Here is a 22,156-nt window from a genome sequence, read left to right as displayed (position 1 = left end):
AAACCCTTGTGTCTGGCCTAAGAGAATTACAAGATGACATTTTTATTTCTCTTTTAATAAAGAGACACATTAGAAAATTGTTTTATTTTAAATATTGTAGAATCAAAATGTGTGAATATTTCTCAAACTTGAATAATTTATGCAAATGACATTCTCAAAACAAGTTGTGGTACAGTACAATATACAAAAAGCAAGAATTGCTGTAGCAATAAGGCATGTCCTTTTTAGTAACTATAACACTGCTTTATATTTTATACATGGGTGTTTTGTGTCTGTGAGTATATACTTTTCCTGTGTCCAAGATAACCTGTACAAATGTCTAAAATTACAGTTGCAATAACAGAAACATAGAGAAAAGTGTTAGCCTACATTACTTCAGACATTGTTTTATCACTCCTTGGATTGTCTCCACTCTTTGTTTTAATTAAGGACAAATTGATCTCTGAAGTGTTTTCAGCCAAACACTATGAAGCAAATTTTTATAATGGAGGCATGACTTACTATTTGTAAACTCAGTCTTTTTTCACTTATCATTAGACTGTAGAGAAAATTCAGTAATTGGTTCTATTTTAAAATGGAATTGTTTCAATACTAAATCACAGACACTGTACTAAGACCCTTCCATAGTTTCTACCCCTTGCCATGAAATTACTACTGGGCTGTAGATATTTTTATATCTGTCTGCTCCAGAGTTCTCATTGTTTCCCAGAAAGTGAAAGGCAGAGGGTAGTTAGTAATAGGAATAACTGGACACAGAAATTCTCTTGCTTTCCCTATCAAATCCTCCCCATCAACAAACTAGCATTTTTTTCTAAGAATAAGCGAAGCAGGTAGGACTTAAAAAGTAACATGTTAGGCTAGAGCTCCCTTCTTCTGCGAAGACATCAGAAGGAAACTTCCCAATGCAAAAAACAGTTTTCCTTCTGGTTAAAATGGGATTTTGTTCCCTCTTCCCCCATGCTGAAACAAGCAGGGACTCTAGCCTCTAGGTCTTTGCCATCTACCTACTGCCAACCATTTGGAGGCCCTCTGACTTCACCAGCTCTGAGGCCCACTGTGGCCATGCTGTTGGGGTTTCTGCATAACCCCATTAAAAAGGGAGATTCCGTCTTGAAGGTAGTTCTACAGTAAAGTTAATGTAACCTCCTTTAGTAACTATTTTGGAATCTTGCAGGGACACGTAATCCAGGACCAAGACATAGGTAACTGTTAATACAGTGGTGTCTGACCTCCCTTCCTGGGGAAGACTGGCAAATGAAGGGACCCTCTCCACACAGATCTCTGGGATGCAACAGGGCCTTCATTTTTACAATTACCATAGCACATCTTTTTAAAGACAGCAGTTTGAGAGGTGTCACCCTAATTTTTATAGCAGGTTCGAAGTGTGTTTTGACACTTCTGACACTTGGCAAACTGGACTTCGGAGGGTTGGGATATTTGACACTAACTGTCTGGTAGACAAGAGCTGCAGGTTGCAATCATCAACATCTGACTTTAATGCATCAGGGACTAGTGGATTTCTTCTCCCAAATGACAGTCTTGCCCACGACATCCTATAAACATTAAGGAAATCTGCATCTCTTAATGCTGATTTATCTAGCTCCTGCTGACATTAACAGAGTCTCACACAAGAAGGGCATGCAGCAATAAAATATACAGAAGTGTTCCAGTTTGCAAGCCTAAGCCTCTACTAGGGTAGGACACAAGTGCAGTCAAGTGATGAGGCTGTAATATTTACATAATGTACAGTTAAACTTTTAATATACATATTTGATACAAAAAATATAGCAGAAAAGGACTCATTTGATTGTAGAATACAGTATTTTTGTACAGCATGAAACAATTTCAGTTAATTATTTATCCTGTAGTAGTCATATCAACTGTATAGGACTTCTATGGTATGTGTGAATGCAACCTGCCTTTGGACTAGCAATCAAATTAGGTCATTTGCTGGCATGAATATAGTTCTGATGTTTGACTGTTCTCAGCTTTGGTATCAGTGACTGACTGCAGGTGTTTGGCTCTTCATACTGCTTTATGCTTACTGATTAAACACTGAGCAAAATAAAAAGATGGCATGAGAAAATGAGCTAGTAGGAGGACCACAAGCAGAGCTCCAGCTGCACAGTATATAGTAAAAACTCTGCTCTCAAATGGAAGGAAGCACTTCTGGAGGGAGAAGTCAGTTGGTGTTATGCTACCCTGAAAAAGAAACAGACTCAAGTTGCTCTTACAAGGCTGGGCACAGGTTTAGTTCGCTGGTTTTAAATCAGACACAATGGGAAAGCTATCATGTTAAGTTCTACCTTGGGTGGCAGGACCTGACCCAGCTTCATAGCACAAATGCCTTCTGCCATTCCCCTGTAGTCTGTCCACACCCTAGAGTGCAGTAGGGTAAGGAAGTCTGCACTGCAAACTAAGTGTAGTGTTAACTCAGGTTTCCTAATCAAAATTGGTTAACATTAAAATAGTGGGGGGTGATGTCTAACTTGGATTTTGAGCTTGAGTTGGGAACTCAGACTCAAGTTTATAGAAGGGATTGAACTTGAACTTCAGGTGGTAACCAGACTCAAAAATCCATAGTTTTCACTGGTACTTTAATTCAAATTAGCTCATTTGGATTAGTCCAGCCTGAGTGGAGAATATTTTTTGCAGTATAATCATACACCTCTGACATGCTGCAGAGATTAGCTGCCATCAAGCTGCATACTTTCTCAGAAAAAAATTAATAGGCAGCAGGTGTTAAAAGTAGAACTTCTTAGCAAAAGAATCATACAAAAAAAGAGAAAGAATATACAGTTTGAGGAGGCTTGGGTATTCAATGGATAAAGAAAGTCTCACCCAAGAGCAGCAAGATTCAGTAATGAGACTTACCATGCTGTGAAGTGAATGGGCAGATTGTGGATTCTCTATTTTAAAAGAGAGCTTGTCAAATACTTGGAGCATCTTAAAACTGGGAAATCAGTTCTTAGTAATATCAATGATAAAAATATAGTGAGCATTAGAACTATCTACTGGAGCATAACCAACGTTCTGTAAGACATGTGAACTGGGGACATGGAGACAGATTTTTGCCAGAAGACAAGAGTTTGCCCTGCATAAAGTGATTAATGGGCGAGCTTGAAAAGGCAAGACCACCATACAACAACTGGAGGCAGATGGTCTTGCTTTCGTAGTTGATAAATCAACCAAGAAAAATTAGTCTCTCTACTGTTCAGTACATAATACTGATGATTTCTGCAAGTCAATAGTTTACACTGCTCCCTCTTTATAAAAACATTCCTACATGCTTGTACCTGTGTACAGATCAAGCAGTATCACTTGTATGCTACACAGATTGTGCAGCCCCCACTGCTATGTTTTATAAAGTGGATGCAGACTATAAAAAGTATTGGGTGTTTGAAGGAGTCGGCTCTTTTTTTTTTTTTGATCAGTGGCATTAGTTAAAAAAATAGATAACTATCTCTGAATAGCAAGCTGACAAAAAAAATATTAAAACATACCATGATGAAACTAGGGTTGTTTCTATTCCTCCAACTGAATGATGGGACACTGACTTCTAGAATTTTCCCATCATGCAGTACTTCACAGGCACTGTGGGTATGGCCACTCAGAATCAAGCGGGGATGAAACCACCATATCAGCTATATTGGAAACAGTTAAAGAAAAAACTGTAAACAATGTTTAAATGCATTTTTTAAATAGCGACATAACTTAATACCTACTTTTTCTTCTGATGGGATTCCAAATAGTGTCTTTGCGCTGACGTTTTTGCAGAATCCTCCTATTTCCCTGGTCTCAAACTGTTTTGTGGGTTTTTGTAACATTTTATTAAAAGGGTTGCTTCATTTGGCCATCCTATGCATTAGAACTTGTGCAAAGCCTAGTATCATGTCACTGGCACCACATAACTCTTGCTTTCAAAAAGAGGAATGCTGCTTTCTTGTCCAGGAGGAGAACTGCACTGCAAAACTTGAGCACATACATTTCTACTGTAGGAACCATATGCTGCCCATTGAATTCATTAGGATGTTTTGTTTGCACTTTTTATGGTAATTAATTCAGTGAAGATAATGCTTAGAGTGTGTTGGAGAAGATCACTGACTTATTAGTCCTACCAAAAATGGATTACCTGTATACTCTCAAACTTTACATAGAGTATAAAATGCTACACTAAAGAATGTTACTATAGCAGACTCAGTGCCTGGACCTATATGTGGCACAATAGTGGTGCCAAGACAGACTCTGGTGGTCCTTAGGCAGCACTTCTACCACAGAGTCTGCAAAGCCTCACTAATCAGGAAGAGCTGTGTTCAGCTTGTCTCAGCTAGCATTCGCTCTTTCCAATATGATATAAATAATTAAAAGATTTCAAGAAGAGATGTAAAGTTATGTGATATTAAATAAAGTTGCTAAATTATCAAACCTTTTGTGAAGCTTCTTGAGAAAGTACATCATACTTTTGTTTAAACGGGATGTTCTTCTCCTCAGGAGGGGCAGAATCTTCTCCAGTGCATTCAGAGTCACTCCTCCTATAAAGAGGGTAATGCTTGCAGGGATTCAGATAAGAGCAGTTATTAGCTAACAGAAGTCTTTGACAGTGTTACCAGATACACATCTTTACATCCCCAACAAACCTGTAAAAGGATTGGTTGCGAAGCAGGAAGCTGTTCCATCTCTCTGCACCTTTTGTTGGAATGCTCCTGTTCCTGCAAATAAAATCAAGCCAGACAACTTATGTTTTTCATGTCTCAGCAGTAAGAGGAAGAACCTCAGATCATAGAAACTACTTCAGTACAGTATCTCATGGAAACTGCTATGTGGCCTCTTACAGAGTTAGGAGTTTAAAAATTAGGGGAAGGAATTTTAAGAACTAAAAAGAAGGGAGAAAAGCTGTATGATGAAATGCAATCAGAGAATAGGTAAAACAGTAAATGAAATCTTCTCCAAATAAAAGATGTCCATCCAGAGTGGTGGAAGAATAGATGGTACTGAATGAACAAAGCTTAAAATGTCTCTGAAAAATAAGGCCAATTCAGAACTAGAATGAAGTACTAGGGGAATTTTAAGGATGGCATGAGTATGGTTTATATCTTCTGTATAATATGAGAATCTAATAGCAACATTTTACTGTATATGCTGAACCACAGAAATTTGTTATGGGCCTGAGAAGACAATTGTAGTCTAGCAAGAAAACAAAGTATGCATGAAGATCCTGGCTCCAATGGGAGTCAGCTTGGTCCATAACCCAGGATAAGAAGTTCAGGGACTGGATTAAGGCAAAGCAAATAGACATTTTTTGTTGAAAAGACGGAGGATTTAGAGCTTGTTGTTAATACTCTTCTTACACAAGACAAGCAGTTTTTTTATGGAAATAGAGCTAAAAGTGTCAATGGTAGAACCTCAAGATAACCTGTTATATCAGGGAGGAATATTTAAAAAGAATACATTTGAGGAAAGCTGAACAGGAGATGGTAGACTGAAAAGATGCCTATTCATGAAATGATGCATAACAACTTTATCCAAAGATCTTTAAATGCTCTGCAAAATGAAGTGACTCACCAAAACTTGTACAGGTCATCAATGGTAAAGCCAGAAATAGGATCTGTGTTTCCTGACTGCACATCTGTTACGTCAAACTGCCTTCATTATATCTGGCCAGCACTCAAGGAAGAATCAAGGTAACGTGGTTTAATGAAGACATGGTAACTGAAATCAGAATTTCATTATAGCTAAAAGGAAGCTAGAAAATTTGATGGAATCAAAGGGACACCTGTCATTCTGAAGGAAGAAGCAGAGACCCTATATGGGCAGGGTGGATTTGATTTAAATCCAATCAATTTGAGTCACGATTTAAATCACTGGTCAGGAAGCTTTAATTTAATCACTGGTTTCTATAAGAAGTGCATTCCTGTTTGATATCCTTTATTCATTTAACTTCTTGAAACTGCACTTTTAGAGAAAGGTAAGGCCTTGACTGTGTATACACAAACTTGCAGAGTTAGGGCTGATAATAGGGCTGATGTGTAGGTAATCAGGTCTGTTATCTCTCATCTCCATATACTGGTGTTAACAAGGATGTTATCTCTGGAGACAACAAACTCTCCCTGTGCCTGAAGAAGGGCATTTGTGCCCCAAAGCTTGCAAAGACCAATTTCTCCAACTATTTAGTTGGTCTAATAAAGGATATCACATCTACCCAATGAACCTTGTGTGCCTACTCTGGAGACACAAATCCACAGTTTGAGAACTGAAACTAAGCATCACAGAGATACTTAATGGGCTCTTAGATGCAGCATGGAGTCCCACTGGGTAGAGTGGTTTTCTTTAATCTTTCCTATTCTATTGAGAAGCCTCTGGGAACCCCATAAGACTGGGCCTCCAATATAATCCATGGCCTGGGATTATAGAAAGATAAACTTTTCTAAAAAAGGTGACATAAATATATTGTCTCAAATAGTATATAATTAAAAGTTATAATCCCTATTCCATGTGATACCTTTGAGCTTTAACATATCTTAAATTAAAACCATCTTTATAGAAGTTACTTTGAAAAAAAATCTTAACCAAAAAATATGATTAAGTGAAAAAAAATCTGATTTAAATATATCCATTTTTTTTTTTAATAGTTCATTTTTATCCACCCTGTATATAGGAAGTTTAAGTGATTTCGTGAAAGAGAAGGTGGTTATGGGAGCATTGTGAGTAGAGACTATGGAATACATACAAGTGTGATCTGCAAGATGATGTCTGAACAACAGGATAGAAAGAAGGGTTCTAGTGACAGGAGGGTTGGAGACAGATTTTTCAGAGAAGAACCTGTATACTAGGACCATAGCACCAATACTTCAGTTACCACAATGAACTGTTTTAGGTAGCAACCACTTAGTAAACACTTACCTGCTGGGAGCAATTCAATTTATGAGAAAGCTCCATGAGCTTTGCCTCTGCTAAACTGCAGATGGTGCAGCCATCACCCTCCAGAGCAACACTGTTCACCAGCACAAAACTGAGAAGGTGGGAGGAGAGAGAGGGAGAGAAAACTGTGTGGTAACTATGCATTAGTGGCACAACAAGGTACCATCTTTTGATGTGTTCACAAGTTGCATACATTAAAGTCAAAACATACGGTCTGAATCCAGTAATGGCTGTTCTCAGCTCACATAGTTATGGTGCAGACGTGTCCCAATTACTGTGGAGCAGAGACAACCAACAACCCTCCAAAGCTAACTGCCCACAGAAAGTGCTATTACAACATCTGGCCACTAGGTGGCACAGAACCCAATCTGCATTAAAAAAAGGACTGCTAGGCTTAAAACTGAAAAAGCAGACACAAAGCAGGTTCCCACATAGTAATTTTCCCATGCAACAAACTTATTACACAGTTTTGAAGGGATTGCATTACCCCTGAAAAGATACACACTATGCAGACCTGGCCTGCCCTGTGGTGTGCATCAGCTACCACTGCTCTACATGATCACTTGTTTTCATAGATCTAATTGGCAAAATATCATTCAAAATTGTAACAAGAGTTTAAAATATACTTTGTTTGCAGTGCAAAAGCTGATAACATGGAATTCTGAGGGAAAGTCAAGCCACTGCAAATTTTATTTGTTCAATAAGTGCCTCTTAGCAAAATGAAGGCAGAGCTATAGTGCAGAGGTTCTCCAACCGTGGTCCGCAGGCCACCACTGGTCCATGAGCTCCATTCAGGCGGCCCACAGAAAGGTTACGGAACAATCAAGAATATCTCTACTTGTAAAGTAAAACTACCGAGATTAAAATATGAGTTGTGTACTTTGATTTGTAGGAAAAAAAAGTTTAAGTGGTCTGCTGAGACCCTCAGCAATTTTCAAGTGGTCCACAAAAAAAAAGTTTAAGAACCACTGCTATAGTGCTTTTGAGAGCCACTGTTCCAACTATTTTGTTTTACACCTAAAGAGATGCCTTTCTAGTCAAACTTTGGGTTTCAAGAACAGCTTCCACACCCTGCTTCATCTGCAGCCACTTAACTGTACTTTTCTTTTAGATTCTAAATTAATCTTCTCTTGCTGCTACCCTGTTACCCCCATCGCAAGCATAAACAGCTATTCTCTTACATGCAAACAGCCAACAGAGAAGGGTGTATTCTGATTAACCACAAAAGAGAAGCAATTTTGTGATTAAGTCTGTTACATGCATAAATGAGCTACATTCATCATGCAAAGGTTACTGGAATATAGCAGATTAGTTTAAATCCCAACCAATATTTTTCATCAAGTAAGCTGTATAGTTTGCACCTGTTTTCTGCATGTGAATCTTCCTGAAGTCTATTTAATAGCATAGTTTGTATCAGTAAGCAGTTAGTCAGTATGGTATTACACATACAAGCTGCAGTGTACTGTAAGTAAATCGCTGTACTATTTTAGTAAGGGCAGCATAGAGCCATTTCTTATTTCATAACTATTTTCCAAGTTAACTACTATACATGCATGTGTAGCACCAGACCTGCTTTACAAGAAGTTGTACTGCACTGGCCTGTATTATACTCAGTGGGCGTGTCTACACGTGCACTTTAATGTGTGCATTAGCCTATTTTAGTGTGCATTAAAGCATCACTAAAAATGTGCTATTTAGTTAATGTGCATTAAAATAGGCTAATGCACATTTTCCTAGTACCTCACAATGGCAGATACTAAATTAAATGTGCATTAACTAAAGCGCATTAATGCACATGTAGACACTCCCAGTATTTTTTTTCCCTGAATGGTATAACACAGAGGTTCCCCAAATTTTTTGTTTTTTAACCCCTTCCAGATTTACCAGCTGCCTGTGTACCCCTACCAGCATATGTTTTATATTTTAACCCCTTAAGGCATTTTTATACAAGCAAGCATCGCAGCACTGGGCACTCTGAAAAGCACACGGCACTGTGAGGCTTGCAGTTGTATAAGCAGCAAAATGCACCTCAGTGCTGAGAAAATAGTGGCGGTATGCTTTTGAACTAAAATACATAAAAGGTGCTTTAGTTTAAAAGCACATCACCGCCATTTTCTACATGCTCACGTACATTTTGCCAGTTATACAACTGCACGCAATGCAATGCAGTGCATGTCGGCTTGCAAGTGGAGCAGACTCAGTTTATTGGCAGATTTCTGGCATGTTGCAGGACCAAAAAGTGTGTGTATAAATGTGCTTTAACGCCAATTAGTGTTCTAATGAAAATTAAATCTTCCATTACATAATTTCTCCCGCATATCCACCAGAGATGTCCACACCCAGGTGTATGCATACCAGTTTGGGAACCCCTGGCACATCAGTTCCAAGCCTGCTTAGAACGTTTAATGTTTAAAAAATTAAGTCCGTTTTTATTTGTACTTGTATTGCAATTTGTATTTTTGTTATTCTTCCTGGGCAGAATTAGAAATTGGAAGAACGCATGACAAATAGTCAACAGTCAAAATATTTAACTGTGGGGCGGGGGTGGAGCAGGGCAGGCAGGGAGGAGTACAGAGTTTGACAATATGCCTTTTAGCAGAGGCAGTGTTCCTGTCTCACTGGAGTAGATAAGCCAGCGAGACATGCTAAATAAATGTAAAATCAACAGTTTATTTACTGGACCCTCAAAAGGTTTCTCCAACTGATATTAAAAGCTTATTCTCTCCTACAATGTATGGGGGCTTGCTTAGAGGCAAATCCTGAAGTGATCCCAGTTAAATCATTCCCATGCATATGGACTGCAGGATAGGTGTTACGTTGCCAGAGTCCACAAACAAGGGCTGAGCTTTGATAATAAAAGGGAGGATTTTCTACCAATGGTAAATGCTGGTATTTAAACAATGAACAATTTAGCTCAATCATAGACTGCATTTAACACTTGCAACCAGTGGATGAAAGTAAAAAGACACAAATCTGAGTCTGTTGTAATAGTTCCCTCTATGCTCTCCGAGATCACATTTATGGGTAAACAATAACTGTTCACAATAACAGGAAAAAAGGGTTTAGCAAAATAAAAAAGAACTAAGAGGGTCTGAATGTTAGCACAAAGTAGCCTTACTTGACTCCTTTCCGGGTTACTATAATTTCTGAGGTGAAGTTGAAGACTTTTTCAAATCGTTTCAACTTGTAAGTGGTCATTCTGCATTTTGTTAAAAAACAAAAACAAACAAAAAAAAACAAACACACAAAACTGTGATACTCAAAACCTTGGCATAATACACTGAAAACTGCCTTTTACATTGGTTTACAAATGCAGTAAGCAACTTACTTCTCCAGTGTCCAGATTATACCTTAAGGCTCAGATTCTGCTGCTTTGCCACTATACTCAGGCTTCAGAGTCTTACTGCAGTGTACACTCACCCCCTCCTGTAAATACAGCAGGTAGAGGCCACTCATGCAACTCATCCTCCCTGCTGCAGAAATAACAAGGAAAAGGGAATACCCCTCTATCTCTAGGACCCCTATCTATAGGGATCTATTGCGCTGCTGCAGTTCAACATGTGTTAGAGCAGTGCTGAGTCTGTTGTGCCACCACAGCCATACTGGCTCTGAAGAGAATAGTAGCATGAGCAGGAAAGCATACAGTGAGCATGAAGGCACTTTCATAAGGCATTCCACCACCCAGCCCAAAGATCTGACTTCTAAAGTGAAAGCCTGGCTTAATCCACACTTGAAAACATTCTAGATCAGGGGCAGGCAATTATTTTGGGTGAAGGGCCGCTTAACCGGGTTTTGGCAAGCTGTCAAGAGCCATATGGATAGCTCCACCCCTTGACAAGTGGCCCCCCAGCCCGGTCACCATCTTGGGACTGGAAATCCCACCCCCTAAACCCTGACCTTTGCCACCACAAGTCCCTCCCCATGCCCCCAGAAGTACTCCTTTCAGCAAGGTGTTTTGCCATCTTGGAACCAGAAAAATACCAATTGATATTCTAAAAAGTGAACACCTAAATCATTCATTAATTTGATTTCAAAACATATTTTTGTCCTGGTTTACATGTTTCTGTAGTGTACACAGAGGTGATTGTATACAATAGCTTAAAATGAAGTCTTACTCTTGTATATTGGGAGAGTATAGGTTTGTGGGGGGCTGTGGGTGTGTGGGTATTTCAGGTGTGGGGGTGGATAGGCATGAGGGGTGTGTCTGTGGGGTGAGGGAGCTGTAGGTGTATGTGTGGATATGTGGAGTGTGGGTGGGTATGGGGTTTGTGGGGGGCTGTGGGGGGGGATGTGGGTGTGAGGGTCTGCATGTGAACAGTGCAAGGGAAGTGTGGGTATATGCGTACGATGGGGTGTGCATGTTGGACTCGCCCTGTGAACACACACAGACATACAGAGTTCTTCCCTACATTCCCGCCCCCCCATACTAGCGCAGCCCCATGATCCTAATCTGGCAATACAGCCAGGAACCATGTGGTGCTGGAGCAGGGCAGGGCAAGTAAATGGATGGGGATGGGGTGTGGGCAGGGCTGGGCTCCTGCCGCCGGCTCCCCCTGGGTCCTACTGCCCGTGGCTCGTTGTCTTTGACAGGCAACCAGGAGCAGATAAATATTTTCTAAAGTTTTTAGGGGTCCCGCAGTCCAGATAGAATGGCCTGGTGGGACAGATCTGGCATGCAGGCTATTTTGCCCACCCCTGCTCTACAAAATTTGCAAGGGTTTGAATCATATGCAAATCACAGGAATTACTATTTAGACCCTGGCATTTCTGTCTCACTGAAATACTTACTCATAATGAAAGCCAATGTCATGGTTGCCAACAATAACCACAAGCTCAGTTTGAGCTGGATGTCGAAACATCCTCTGAAATCTCCTGACATCATCTGCCCAAGCCTGCAGGAAAATTGCAGAAATTGGTGGTGCTGATGAGAACTATGAAAAAGCTTACTTGTGTGGTGTCACATTGGTTAATAGACCCTGAGAGACGTTCATGTTTTAGGAGCCTGGACTATAGAAAAGACAAAAGACAAAACTCCTCCCCAAACTTGGGGAGAATCACCAGATTTCAGATTGACAAGATGGGTTCATTAAAAGAGGTGCTAGCATGCCAACTGCTCTTGCAAAGAGTGAAAACTGGCTTTAAAACACAGTAAAGACATAGAACTTTGTGACCAGCCAGCAGTAGATCAAACTGCATAGGTGGGCATTAATACACAGGTCTATATTATTGTTTGCAAAATTCTCTAGCAAGAAATTTTTGCACATTCTGGATAATGCACTTCTTCAGATTCCAAATGCCAATTGTCTCCTGTACACTAAAAAAGGCTGAATAAATTAATCATTTGCTATTTAAGTTTCAATTGCTGCCCACCATTTTCATACTAATATCCTGTCTGGCGTCTTAGGAACTGGCCACAAAGCTTTATAAATATGTTGTGGTCTTGAATTTTACCTTTTTGGTAGTGCAGGACATCAGTAGGAAGAGGACTGTGCCAGTAAAATAGTACTTCCTATTAGCAGGAGTAAACCCACCTGATCCCCTTTTCTGTTTTAGTGCTTCATATGTACAATAAGGATCACACTTAATCCTGTGCCCCAGAGGCATGCCCATTCTCTGTGCACACCCCATACCCTCTTAACCATGTAATCAAAGTGCCAGGGGTCTAAACTCCCTCAAAGCAAGAGAGAAAATTTAGTACTTAATGGCTATGTGTCACCCCCATTCAGACTGGGCCACAACAGCCTTGTAGTGCCAGGATCACATCACAGAAGACCTTCCAGCCCATAATACAGAACTATAAATTGGGCTTAAGGATAATCTTCCATTTACACTAGTCCCACTTTGCTCATCTCTGTGAGTCAACCCCTTCATAGAAACCCAATTGCTTCTTTATTAGCTCATCAAGCAGATGTGGCCCTCTTACCTGTGAACGGCTCCACTTCCCTTCATCAAAGACATCACCCAGAATAAAAACAACATCTGGCTGCAGTAACAGGGCAGTTTGGAAGGCTCTCTCCATTTGCCACTCCCTACAGAGAAAAGTTCTTGTCAATATATGCCTCTAACTTCCTGCTACTTTGAATATACAAAGTCTGACCTGACAGGAAGACAAGGCAGACACTTATAAGGTAAGGCAGACACCTACAAGACTTACCATGACACTAGAGGTACACCGATACATTGCTCCATATCATATCAGCACCAATAAAAGGAAAATTTACATGATCAGCAATTGGCTTTTTTTGGCTGATGTGGCCAATAATTTCACCAATAAATGAATGTACACAGCATGTATACAGCCAGCCCGGCAACTTGAAAAGCAGTATCTGGCTGGTAAATCTGCAGAGGGGAAGGGGCATTTTGTGGGGGGCAGATCGAGGCTCCTACCCTGGAGATCTTCAAAAGCAAGACTGGATGCACACCTTGCTGGAGTTATTTGACCCCAGCAGTCTTTCCTGCCCAGAGCAGGAAGGGTGGCCCCGATGATCTCACAAGGTCCCTTCCAGCCCTAAACTTCTGTGAATCTGTGAGGCCCTCAGAGTGAGGCACGAAGTGGGGCTGGGGCAGGGGCTGTTGGCTAGGGATGGCACTGGACTCTTCCTGGCAGAGGGGCTGAGCCAGGGCTGCACTCAGGGTGGGTGGCAACAGCACTAGAAGTGGGGCCTAAGGCAAAGTGGGGTGGCTGCAGCTCCCCCATACCTCCCCCTCCCAGCACCACCACCACCTACTCCAAGCACAGCCACCCCCACTGGGAAGAGCCCAGCGCTGGCTCTGCCCCCAGTCCACAGCAGCAGCCCACCTTTGCCCCACACACAGATCCAGGGGCACACGCCCCCCATGGCTCTCCTAGGGGTGCGTGTAGCAGCAGGCTTCATCCCCCTGTCCCATCCTGACTGGGCAGCACCTGCCCCATCCCTACTCCCTCCCTCACCACAGGGGCCTCAATCCGCCCCCACCACCCCTTCCCCCCAACAGACTTACCAGCCAGATGCTGCTGTCCAACCTGCCAGGCTGCATATCAGCAATCGAATCAGTATCAACCAATATGGTTCATTAATAATAGGTCATCAGTATCAGCCAAAATAATCTTTATCGGTGCACCCCTACATGACACCTAGCTAAACATAAATCCTAGGGGCCCATTTACATGCTCAAGTGCAACTGAATGTGTGTCGCTTTTGGCATTATGGATATTTTAGATCTATTTCTACCTGCACAGCACTGCTTCTCTGTCCAAGCACGCAGCAAAGCCTCCCCTATGGACACATATGTGCCATCCTGCGCAAGGTGACGCAGAACTATATTTAAGTACTTGAAGCTGAAACCAGAGCAAAATCACAATTAGCAAGTGGACAGTGAATGTGATGGTGGAAAAGGATGATGACCCTCTAGCCCAAAAGTTTAGTGTAGGACTGTCCAACTGGCAGCCCTTGACCTCATGCAGCCCACAAGGGTTATGCCTGGTCCCCTCTTCCCCCATTGTCCCAGCTGCAACAGCAGCTGGAGTCTCTGGGCTCTCCCTCCTCTTACTTCCGATTTCCATGCCTATCCCCAGAGTGGGGAGATGCAATGAGGCACAGTGAAAAGAGCAGAGGATGAGCCTGGGGCTGTGTGGGTGTGTGATGCAACGGTGAATGGGGCACCCATGTGGTTGCATGGTGCACTGCAGGCAGAAGGGGCCTTGCCCACATGGCCCAGGGATGCCATAGCCCCCGTTGATACAGTATGGCCCCCAGTCACTTAGAAGTTGAACAGCCCTAGCTCTAGCAGCTAGGATACATGCTCAGATTCCAGGTTCCCCAGACCCATAAATGGTTTGGAATTGCATCTCCTACTTTCCAACACAGACAACCAAGAGGGGCTAAGAGAAGAGCAAGCCAGGAATGCAGTTTAGTGAGATGGAAACAGCAATGGAAGGGAGCAAGCCCTGGATTTGGCCCTGTCCCTCTCTCAAAGGCTTTTCTGCATCTTTCAATAATCACTGCCTAAAATAAAACAGCTGGAGGATAAATTTTGTCCACTCCACAGAGCACAGAACCCAAGTCTTGCTCCCTTCTATTGCTATGCCCATCACAGAGTCACATTCCTTCTTGCTTGCTCTCCTCTGGGACTTGCATATCTTCTACTTAGGTACCTAGTGTGCCAGCCTTTAGAAGAGGGCTAGAAAATGCTCTGGGTATTCCCTAGTTCATAGCCTGGTAGTTGAAGCATTTTGCTGGGAAACAGGTGTAGGTCAAACCCCTTCTGGCTGGCTGAGAAGTCCATCCTCTTCCCAGTCACCATTCAGTTGTTAGTTGTGGGATTTTTCCAGCCCCACCTTCAGAGTTTTATGTAACATTACATGCCTAACTAGCAGGACTGCCACAGAGCAGATGTAGCCAGAGTGGAGCCTTCTAAGCATCTTCAGAAGGGAAAACATAGCTGTAGATGGAAATAGGAACTAAAATCATATTGAGTACTAAAAATGCTACTTACATAGCTATGTTTGGGCACATAGCATTTAGATGTCTAACTGTGAGTAAGATTTAATCCTTAAAGTCCAATATGTGAGCTTCCCCCTTCCCACCCCACCAAAAACACACACTGCCCGTTCATGACATTCCATGCATAAAGTGCTGATGAAGCTAAATCTTCAGCTCATTTTAAGGGATTATTTTAAAGATTATATATAATAGATTGTTAGTAGAATGCTGATACTCATATACGCAATAATGTTTTTGTTCCTTCAGCAACCTTTCAAATTGCTAACCAAGTCTCCTCTCTGGCTAATGAAACAGCATTACAAATCATTTAAATGATATATTAACTGCATGGTACCTCAAATGCAGGAAGTCCTTTTTGCTAACAACAAAAAATGACATAACATTGTTTTAAAAGGTATCGGCTTGCATTCATAAACCAAGGATAGGCCAAAGTACTGTGGCTGTGCTCTATGCAAGGTCATACCACTGTTTTAAACCTTTCCTGTATTAGGGCACCTAGGGATGCATCTTACTTGAGTAGGTGTTGCTCTGAAATGATGTGAACCAGGGTCCTGTTGCAACTCAGAAAAGGCCACCTTCTATTATTCTGCAACTGGAACACCACTGAATTTGACAGAAATACACTAAATTTACACTGCTACATAAAATGAATACTATCCTACATACATACTATTACAAGCTGATAGTTCAGCAATAGCTTGATCTCTCAGCAGTTACCGATTCTGAGGATAACTACAAGTTTCATGTGATGCCTTAATGACCCATAAAATTTTCCCCCATTGGTGTCATAAAATAGAAACAAGCATTTTTGTATCTAGTCAATGCAGGGTTACACAAAAAGGAAAGTTACAGCTAGAAGGTTTTACTCTGTCTCAGGGAAATAAATCAAGAGAAACTCCTTCAATGTCAAGTTTCAATCTCTCCTTCCTCAACTCTTAGCTTTTGATACAATGATTTTACTTAAAAGAAAAGAATAGTCCTGAGCATTACTCAAATTCCATCTCCACAGTCCTATACCTCATGTCAGAACAGAATAAGCACTTTCCTTCTGCTTCTCTTTGAATTAACATGAAGAACAAACATGGCTTTGTGGATTAGGTTCAGGACTGGGAGATCTAGATTTTATTCCTCATTCTGCCATTGGCTCACTGTCCAACAGTAATATAGGGGACTTAAAAAACAGGGATGTTGAACAGCACATTTCTGAAAAGCACTCTATCATTTATGAAGTATTACTATGATCTGGAAAAAAAAAAAAAAAAAGACTCCCAGATCCAAGCAAGGTACTCAGAAGCTTGTGACAATTTTCGCTATGTGAAATCTGTCAGATGCTGCACTGACTAAATAAACTGAATTCCTTAATCCTGCAAAATTATTTTGTTCTCTCCATCCCAAATTCAAATAAGAACTCATAGCCAGTCAAGCTAATTTGCCACCATTGCAGTATTTAGTACTTGTTGTATATGGATACTATTAAAAGTACATAAATTGGTTGCAGCTTGTTCCTGAATTCAATGATTACCTTCTTAATTTGTCCAGCCAGTGTCCTTTGATTTCACCAAGCAGGTGGGTATCAGATAAAAACATTGCCTTCAAAACAGAAGCTGAAGTCTGACTGCTGCCCTTAAGTGTGTCAGTTTTCACTTCTGGCCAATAACACTGAAATATCATTACGTAATAAATTAAAAATTCACAAAAGATTAACACTGAGCAGGCAAGACACACAAGCATCAGAAGAAAACAAACTCTCTTCTTCAAAGGAAGATTCTTCACCATGCCCGAGCTGAATCTCAACATTGCTAAAGTAGCCTATGGAAGTAATTCTCCAATGGGAAGAACTTGTCACACAGCTAGAAATGTGCAGGTCCAATCAGAGGTCTTCACAGTACTACAAAATACCTGCAAAAGAAATATAAAGTATTCACAAGGCCTGGGTTCCAGGCACTAGCCAAGCACAGCTTATTTTACAAGATGTGAAGCCAAATACCAAGCCAAAAAAAATTAACTGTCTGCATTTTAAAAGCTTTGAAGCTCTGACACTAAAGACTTAAACTTCAAGGCTAGGGACAGACATTCGAAAAGCCTGAATCAATTCAATCTTTGCTGGTTAGTCTAACCTCGCTAGACTGAACTGGTTTGTAACTGGACAAACATCCTCTCTGGATGGAGGAAATTCAGGCACATGCCTGCAGTGGCTCAGGCTAGAAGGTGAGGGTAGAGGGGTACTAGAGCAGCCTTCCCCTCCACAATGCTGAGCCTGGGTGGGCATGGCCAGGCCCCAGCAGGATGCTTTGATTAGGGGGATCTGCTTGCATGGTCCCAGGCTTTTCCCCACTGGCTGCTCAAGGGGGAGGAGTGTTGCCAGACCACAACCCCCTGCTAGCACTCTGAGGGAAGGGGGTCTGTGCAGTGCATGCATGCATCTGTTGATGATACGGAGCTTTTCATTCTCCCTCTCCCTGAAGCAAACTGATAAGCAAGCAAGCCAGCAGGGGACTGATAACAGTGATTATCACCTCATCAGCCAAACAATAGGTTCTCTCCATTAGTTCACACTCTTCTTAAACAGCTTACATGTTGATTAGCTCCAAATAGCCCTAAACAGACACTGTGGGTCTGCCTGTCCCAGTGATATTGGAGAGACACACACAGAGACACCTCTCAGCATTAGCTAGTATACCATGTGCCATGGGGCTGTGGGCTGTGCTGTGAGAGATGGGTGGGGGAGGGAGGATCCCTGCTTAAGCAGTGAGCAGCGAAGTAGGGATAGGGCAGAGGGAAGCCAGGCAGACCCTGGTGTGTTTGCAGTCTCTACCAGAGCTCCAGCCAGGGAGCAGAGGGGAGGGGCCAGGTCTGCTGTGGAACAAAGCGCCTTGCCCAACCCAGAAAGCATGCTGGAGGTGTCTGGTTTATCTTAAATCAGCAAGGGGTCTGGCACAGACATTGCATAAACCGGTTTGAGCCAAATCAGTTAAGTCTAATAGTACATTCAACCAGGTTTATCTCAAACCAGTTTCAGTCAGTCATTCTCAAACTGGTTTGTGTGTACTGAACATCTGCTCTGTCACAGGTTTAAACCAGTTTCTGATCACTTAAACCAGTTTGTGTGTAATGTCTGTCCCTAGCCCAAATGCCAAGTTGCAATTCTCAGCAGGATGAAATAGTTCACACTGAGCGCTATACTACCATAAATTGCTACCAGTATCTTTTAGCTAGCTAATTTAACAATAGTTCAAATATCTCTAAAAATGATGTCTCTAAAGACATGAATGATGAGAGTTTGACCTGGAGACACTGTAGTAGGCAAAGAGGACAGTAGCGCATGCACTAGGTCATGTGTAACTTTTCTAGTGGTCACCTAATGTAACTATCCCAATTTAAAGGACAGTGACTTCATTGAAGTGCTGCATGAAAGCTTCCCCGCAAAAAGAAAAAAATTCTGACAATGCTCCTGAGCAAATCTACTGGAGGCTTCCAGGACTAGCATGTGACTAGAGCCTCAGCTTTCAAAGGGGAAATTAGAGCGATATGAAGGTCTTAGTGAAACAAAGCTCTTTTCTTTTGGAGAATTCATGATAGTTTCAAACAACATTAAAACTTAACACAAAAGTCTCCATCCTGACAAAAGTTGGCAGCATCTATCACAGGTTTCTCTTTTTACTGTTGTTGGAAGTAAAGGTCTTCCTGGATATCAAGGAACAATCCTTACTCGTAGTTAAAGTAGAAACAGGGCTTTCACAATACTACTTCTTCCATAGCCTTGTGCAAAAAAACTGTTTTGTGCACAAAAAAGCCTTAAGGGACAGCTGAGTCACTAGATTTACCTTAGAGCAAAATGGATACTCCATGTGCAGCCTCTCTCTGGAGTTCAGTTAGAAGACGACACAGCATGGCTGAACCTGCTTTTAAAAGACAGCTAGTTAAGAGCCATGCTTATCAGAAGCGGGAAGTGGCATTGTTTCAACACTTATTTTAATGCAGATTTGAAGAGGTATTAAAGGGAAATCTGTAATCTTTTAAAAACAGAAGAATGAAACTTGATTTGCTTTCCTGTGGTCTGATGATAAAATGCAATGAAAGCTGTTAAGTACTAAGCATTGCTCTCCACACATCTAAACACTTTGTAAGCTGCAAATAGGCAAAGTTATTCATTTTAACAGATAAGAAGTGTTTCACTCACTAGGTGCCCAATAGTTTTGAAAGCCTTCAATTTTGGATGCTCAATCAAAACATCCATAGCCATCAACCTGGAATTCTGGGTAATCAGTAGCCTCAAAATGGGAGGGAAGAAGGGGGTGGGAGAGACACATACCCTAAATATCTGGAGTTAGATGACCACAAGTTAGACCACTCAAAATTAGCAGACACTTTTTAAAATGCTGGCCTCCACAACTTGACTAGAAGTGAATATTTGCAAAGCAGAGGCACATGCTACAAAATATATGCTAGTCAATATATTAGCAGCTGTTTTAGAAGAGCACAGGACCCAATGCAGGGGCAAGAGCCTCCAAATGCAGAAACTGCTAGCTCAGGGGCAGGCATTTATTTTGGGCAAAGGGCTGCCTACTGAGTTTTGGCAAGCCATCAAGGGCCACATGACAGGCAGCCAGGGGCAGCTAAATATTAATTTTCTACATTTTTTAGGAGCCCCACGGGCCAGATAGAGTGGCCTGGCTGGCCGCATCCAGCCCCTCGGCCACATTTTGCCCATCCCTGTGCTAGCTAAATGACAAAGCACCAGAGAAAGCAGCAGTTAAACAAAACCAGCCTTTGTATACTGGTTGTCTGACTAGTGCTAACCTGCGAGCAGAAAAAAAAAACAACCCAACAATTTCTACAATCCTATTTCATATGGCAGTAAACTCACGCAAACACAGGCAAATCATAAATATCTTCTGTTCCTGTATTAGTCACTTTTGCTAAAACTTTATCCTTTGCCACACAAATAATAGTCATCTCATCTTGCAAATACCCACAGGATAGCAGCTATACTATGATGCAGCTGCATTGTTATGCACCATTCTCCAATTCTGCTATGAGAACTGCAATTTAACAGGAGCGCAATGGAGCAAAGCAATGATCCACTTACTCCAGTACTGCATCTGGAACAGACTGAGGCCAGCTGTTTCAGGGGAGGGAACTAGAAATTCCATGATGGTGAAGTATTAATAACCTTCCCTTAGGAAAAAGTTCTTCTATCAAAGAATCAAATTTAGTTTTCCTGTTCTCCAAGCCTGTTAATGAAATCAAGTGATTTGTGGGCAAACTGTACCTCCTTCAGATACCTGACGTAGATTTCGGCAACGTTCTGCTCTCCCAGCAAAGTAGCACTCAACTGAATAATAAACGTCAGTACATCCTTAACTTACACTAGGATACAGAAAAATAAAGCAAATTCATTCCCAACGTTCAGCTGCTTTTCAATAGTTGCTCTCCATTAAGTGATTTCTCCAACTCAACTGAGGATCTATCCATACAGACACTGAGCTACCAAACGGTGCTGAAAAAACAAAAATCTTCAGTCATTTAGAACATCCCTCTGAATGCTGAAAGCCAAGGTGGACCAGGAAAGAAAATGCAGTGGAAAAACCATTTAAAAAGATCACCAGTATCAGCAGAAAACCACCCAAGAAGAGTAAGGAAGATAAAAATCCTCCCTGGATGTCCCTGGCTTGGTGCTTTTGCTGCTGGTACTGAAGGAGCTGCGCTGCAAACCGGCAGGATGTCAGAAATGACTTCTGCCTTCCCTCGCCTGCTTGCAAAAGACTGTGACAGACAGAGCCAAGCAGGTTTGGTACCGACAAGAAGGCTACAAGACATCTCTTGCTATTGGCCAACTGAAATACTGATCTGGATTGGTTGTTTTAGCCTTTGGTCTATGAAGGTCTGTCATTGGTTAATCACAGATTAATTCTGGTTGGCTATTCTCCCCTCATGTTTTCTCACTGCTGCACTCCTTTTAAACTAAAAAAAAGCCAGATTGTATGGAACTGTAGGTATAGTAGTGATTCCCAGTACAACACGTAGCATGCTTGGAGCCTGGTAACAACAGAACTGTTCGATAACACACAGCAATTAGCAGGAATCAGGGACCAAAATTAACACATGAATCCTAGCTTTGCTGCATGATTTAGCCATGTTGAAATATACTGCGGGACAACTATACAGCTGTTAGAAGTCCCATCGTAACTGTTTCATTTAGAACTTTGCCCTAAAGTTATAAAGGATTTTTTTAACCTTAGAACTTACATAACACAACTGAAAAAACTTAGGTCATAAAAGATGAAAATGTCCTATTCTGTTCCTATCGAGTCAGTGGCAGTTCATACTGACTTAACAGAGAGAGGCATCAGGACATAAATAAACTCAGCGTATGCAAAGTAATGCCAACCCAGTGATGTCAAGTCTGCGCCGTTGTGACAGCAGTGCTTTGGAAATGCAGACTTCTACAGAGTTGCATTCTGTATTTTTATCAGCACAACACAGGTAAAAATGAGCTTATTTCTTTAAAGAGTCTCTGTTTTCCCTTTTTTGTTTCTTTTGACACCACTACCATCTTCTAGAGCCCACACTGTCAAATCAGAGTTACTGGTCACTTTGAGTCCTCTATCTTAATCTCCCATACCTAAAACCAGGGGTCTTTGATTCCTCCGTTTCATTTTCACTTTGCATGCAAGCCACGTTTTAAGTCCAGTTTTCTTTCAGCATTTTGTAGAGCAGAGCCTTCCTTCTACTCCAAACAGCTGAAGCCTTTT

At 41.5% G+C, this 22,156-nt stretch overlaps 1 protein-coding gene across 7 annotated transcripts; it reads right to left on the bottom strand.

The window, feature by feature from the left end:
- Nucleotides 1-67: 67 nt before the first annotated feature.
- Nucleotides 68-21,293, bottom strand: MPPE1 (metallophosphoesterase 1). Of its 7 annotated transcripts, none has more exons than XM_090039658.1 (11): nt 20,674-21,293; nt 19,226-19,300; nt 16,924-17,060; nt 12,842-12,947; nt 11,707-11,810; nt 10,037-10,117; nt 6,901-7,009; nt 4,638-4,709; nt 4,427-4,549; nt 3,504-3,644; nt 68-2,202 (listed from the first exon to the last, which is right to left on the bottom strand). In XM_090039658.1, exons 2-11 carry the CDS (start codon nt 19,247-19,249, stop codon nt 2,026-2,028), a joined length of 1,074 nt encoding a protein of 357 aa, XP_089895784.1. In that variant the 5' UTR covers nt 19,250-19,300; nt 20,674-21,293; the 3' UTR covers nt 68-2,025. The 7 variants fall into 7 exon arrangements, with proteins under 7 accessions (XP_089895784.1, XP_089895787.1, XP_089895782.1 ...); XM_090039661.1 differs by having other exon boundaries at nt 20,771-21,293; XM_090039656.1 differs by having other exon boundaries at nt 16,924-17,300; nt 19,226-19,303; nt 20,771-21,291.
- Nucleotides 21,294-22,156: the final 863 nt, after the last annotated feature.

Source organism: Crocodylus siamensis, chromosome 3 (assembly GCF_052110815.1).
Source record: "Crocodylus siamensis isolate JL-2025a chromosome 3, ASM5211081v1, whole genome shotgun sequence".
In the NCBI taxonomy this organism is placed as follows: domain Eukaryota; kingdom Metazoa; phylum Chordata; order Crocodylia; family Crocodylidae; genus Crocodylus; species Crocodylus siamensis.
Note: the sequence above shows the minus strand (reverse complement) of the source record. Positions and strands in the feature narration are given on the sequence as shown.

Excerpts from the sequence above, each read along its gene's own strand:
- MPPE1 (XM_090039654.1), bottom strand. The coding sequence starts at position 14,575 with ATGCAACCACATGGGTGCCCCATTCACCGTTGCATCACACACCCACAC. Across the intron at positions 11,811-12,841 it reads GGAAGTGGAGCCGTTCACAG|GCTTGGGCAGATGATGTCAG; the intron begins GTAAGAGGGCCA and ends ATTTTCCTGCAG. Across the intron at positions 10,118-11,706 it reads GACATTGGCTTTCATTATGA|AATGACCACTTACAAGTTGA; the intron begins GTAAGTATTTCA and ends AACAAAATGCAG.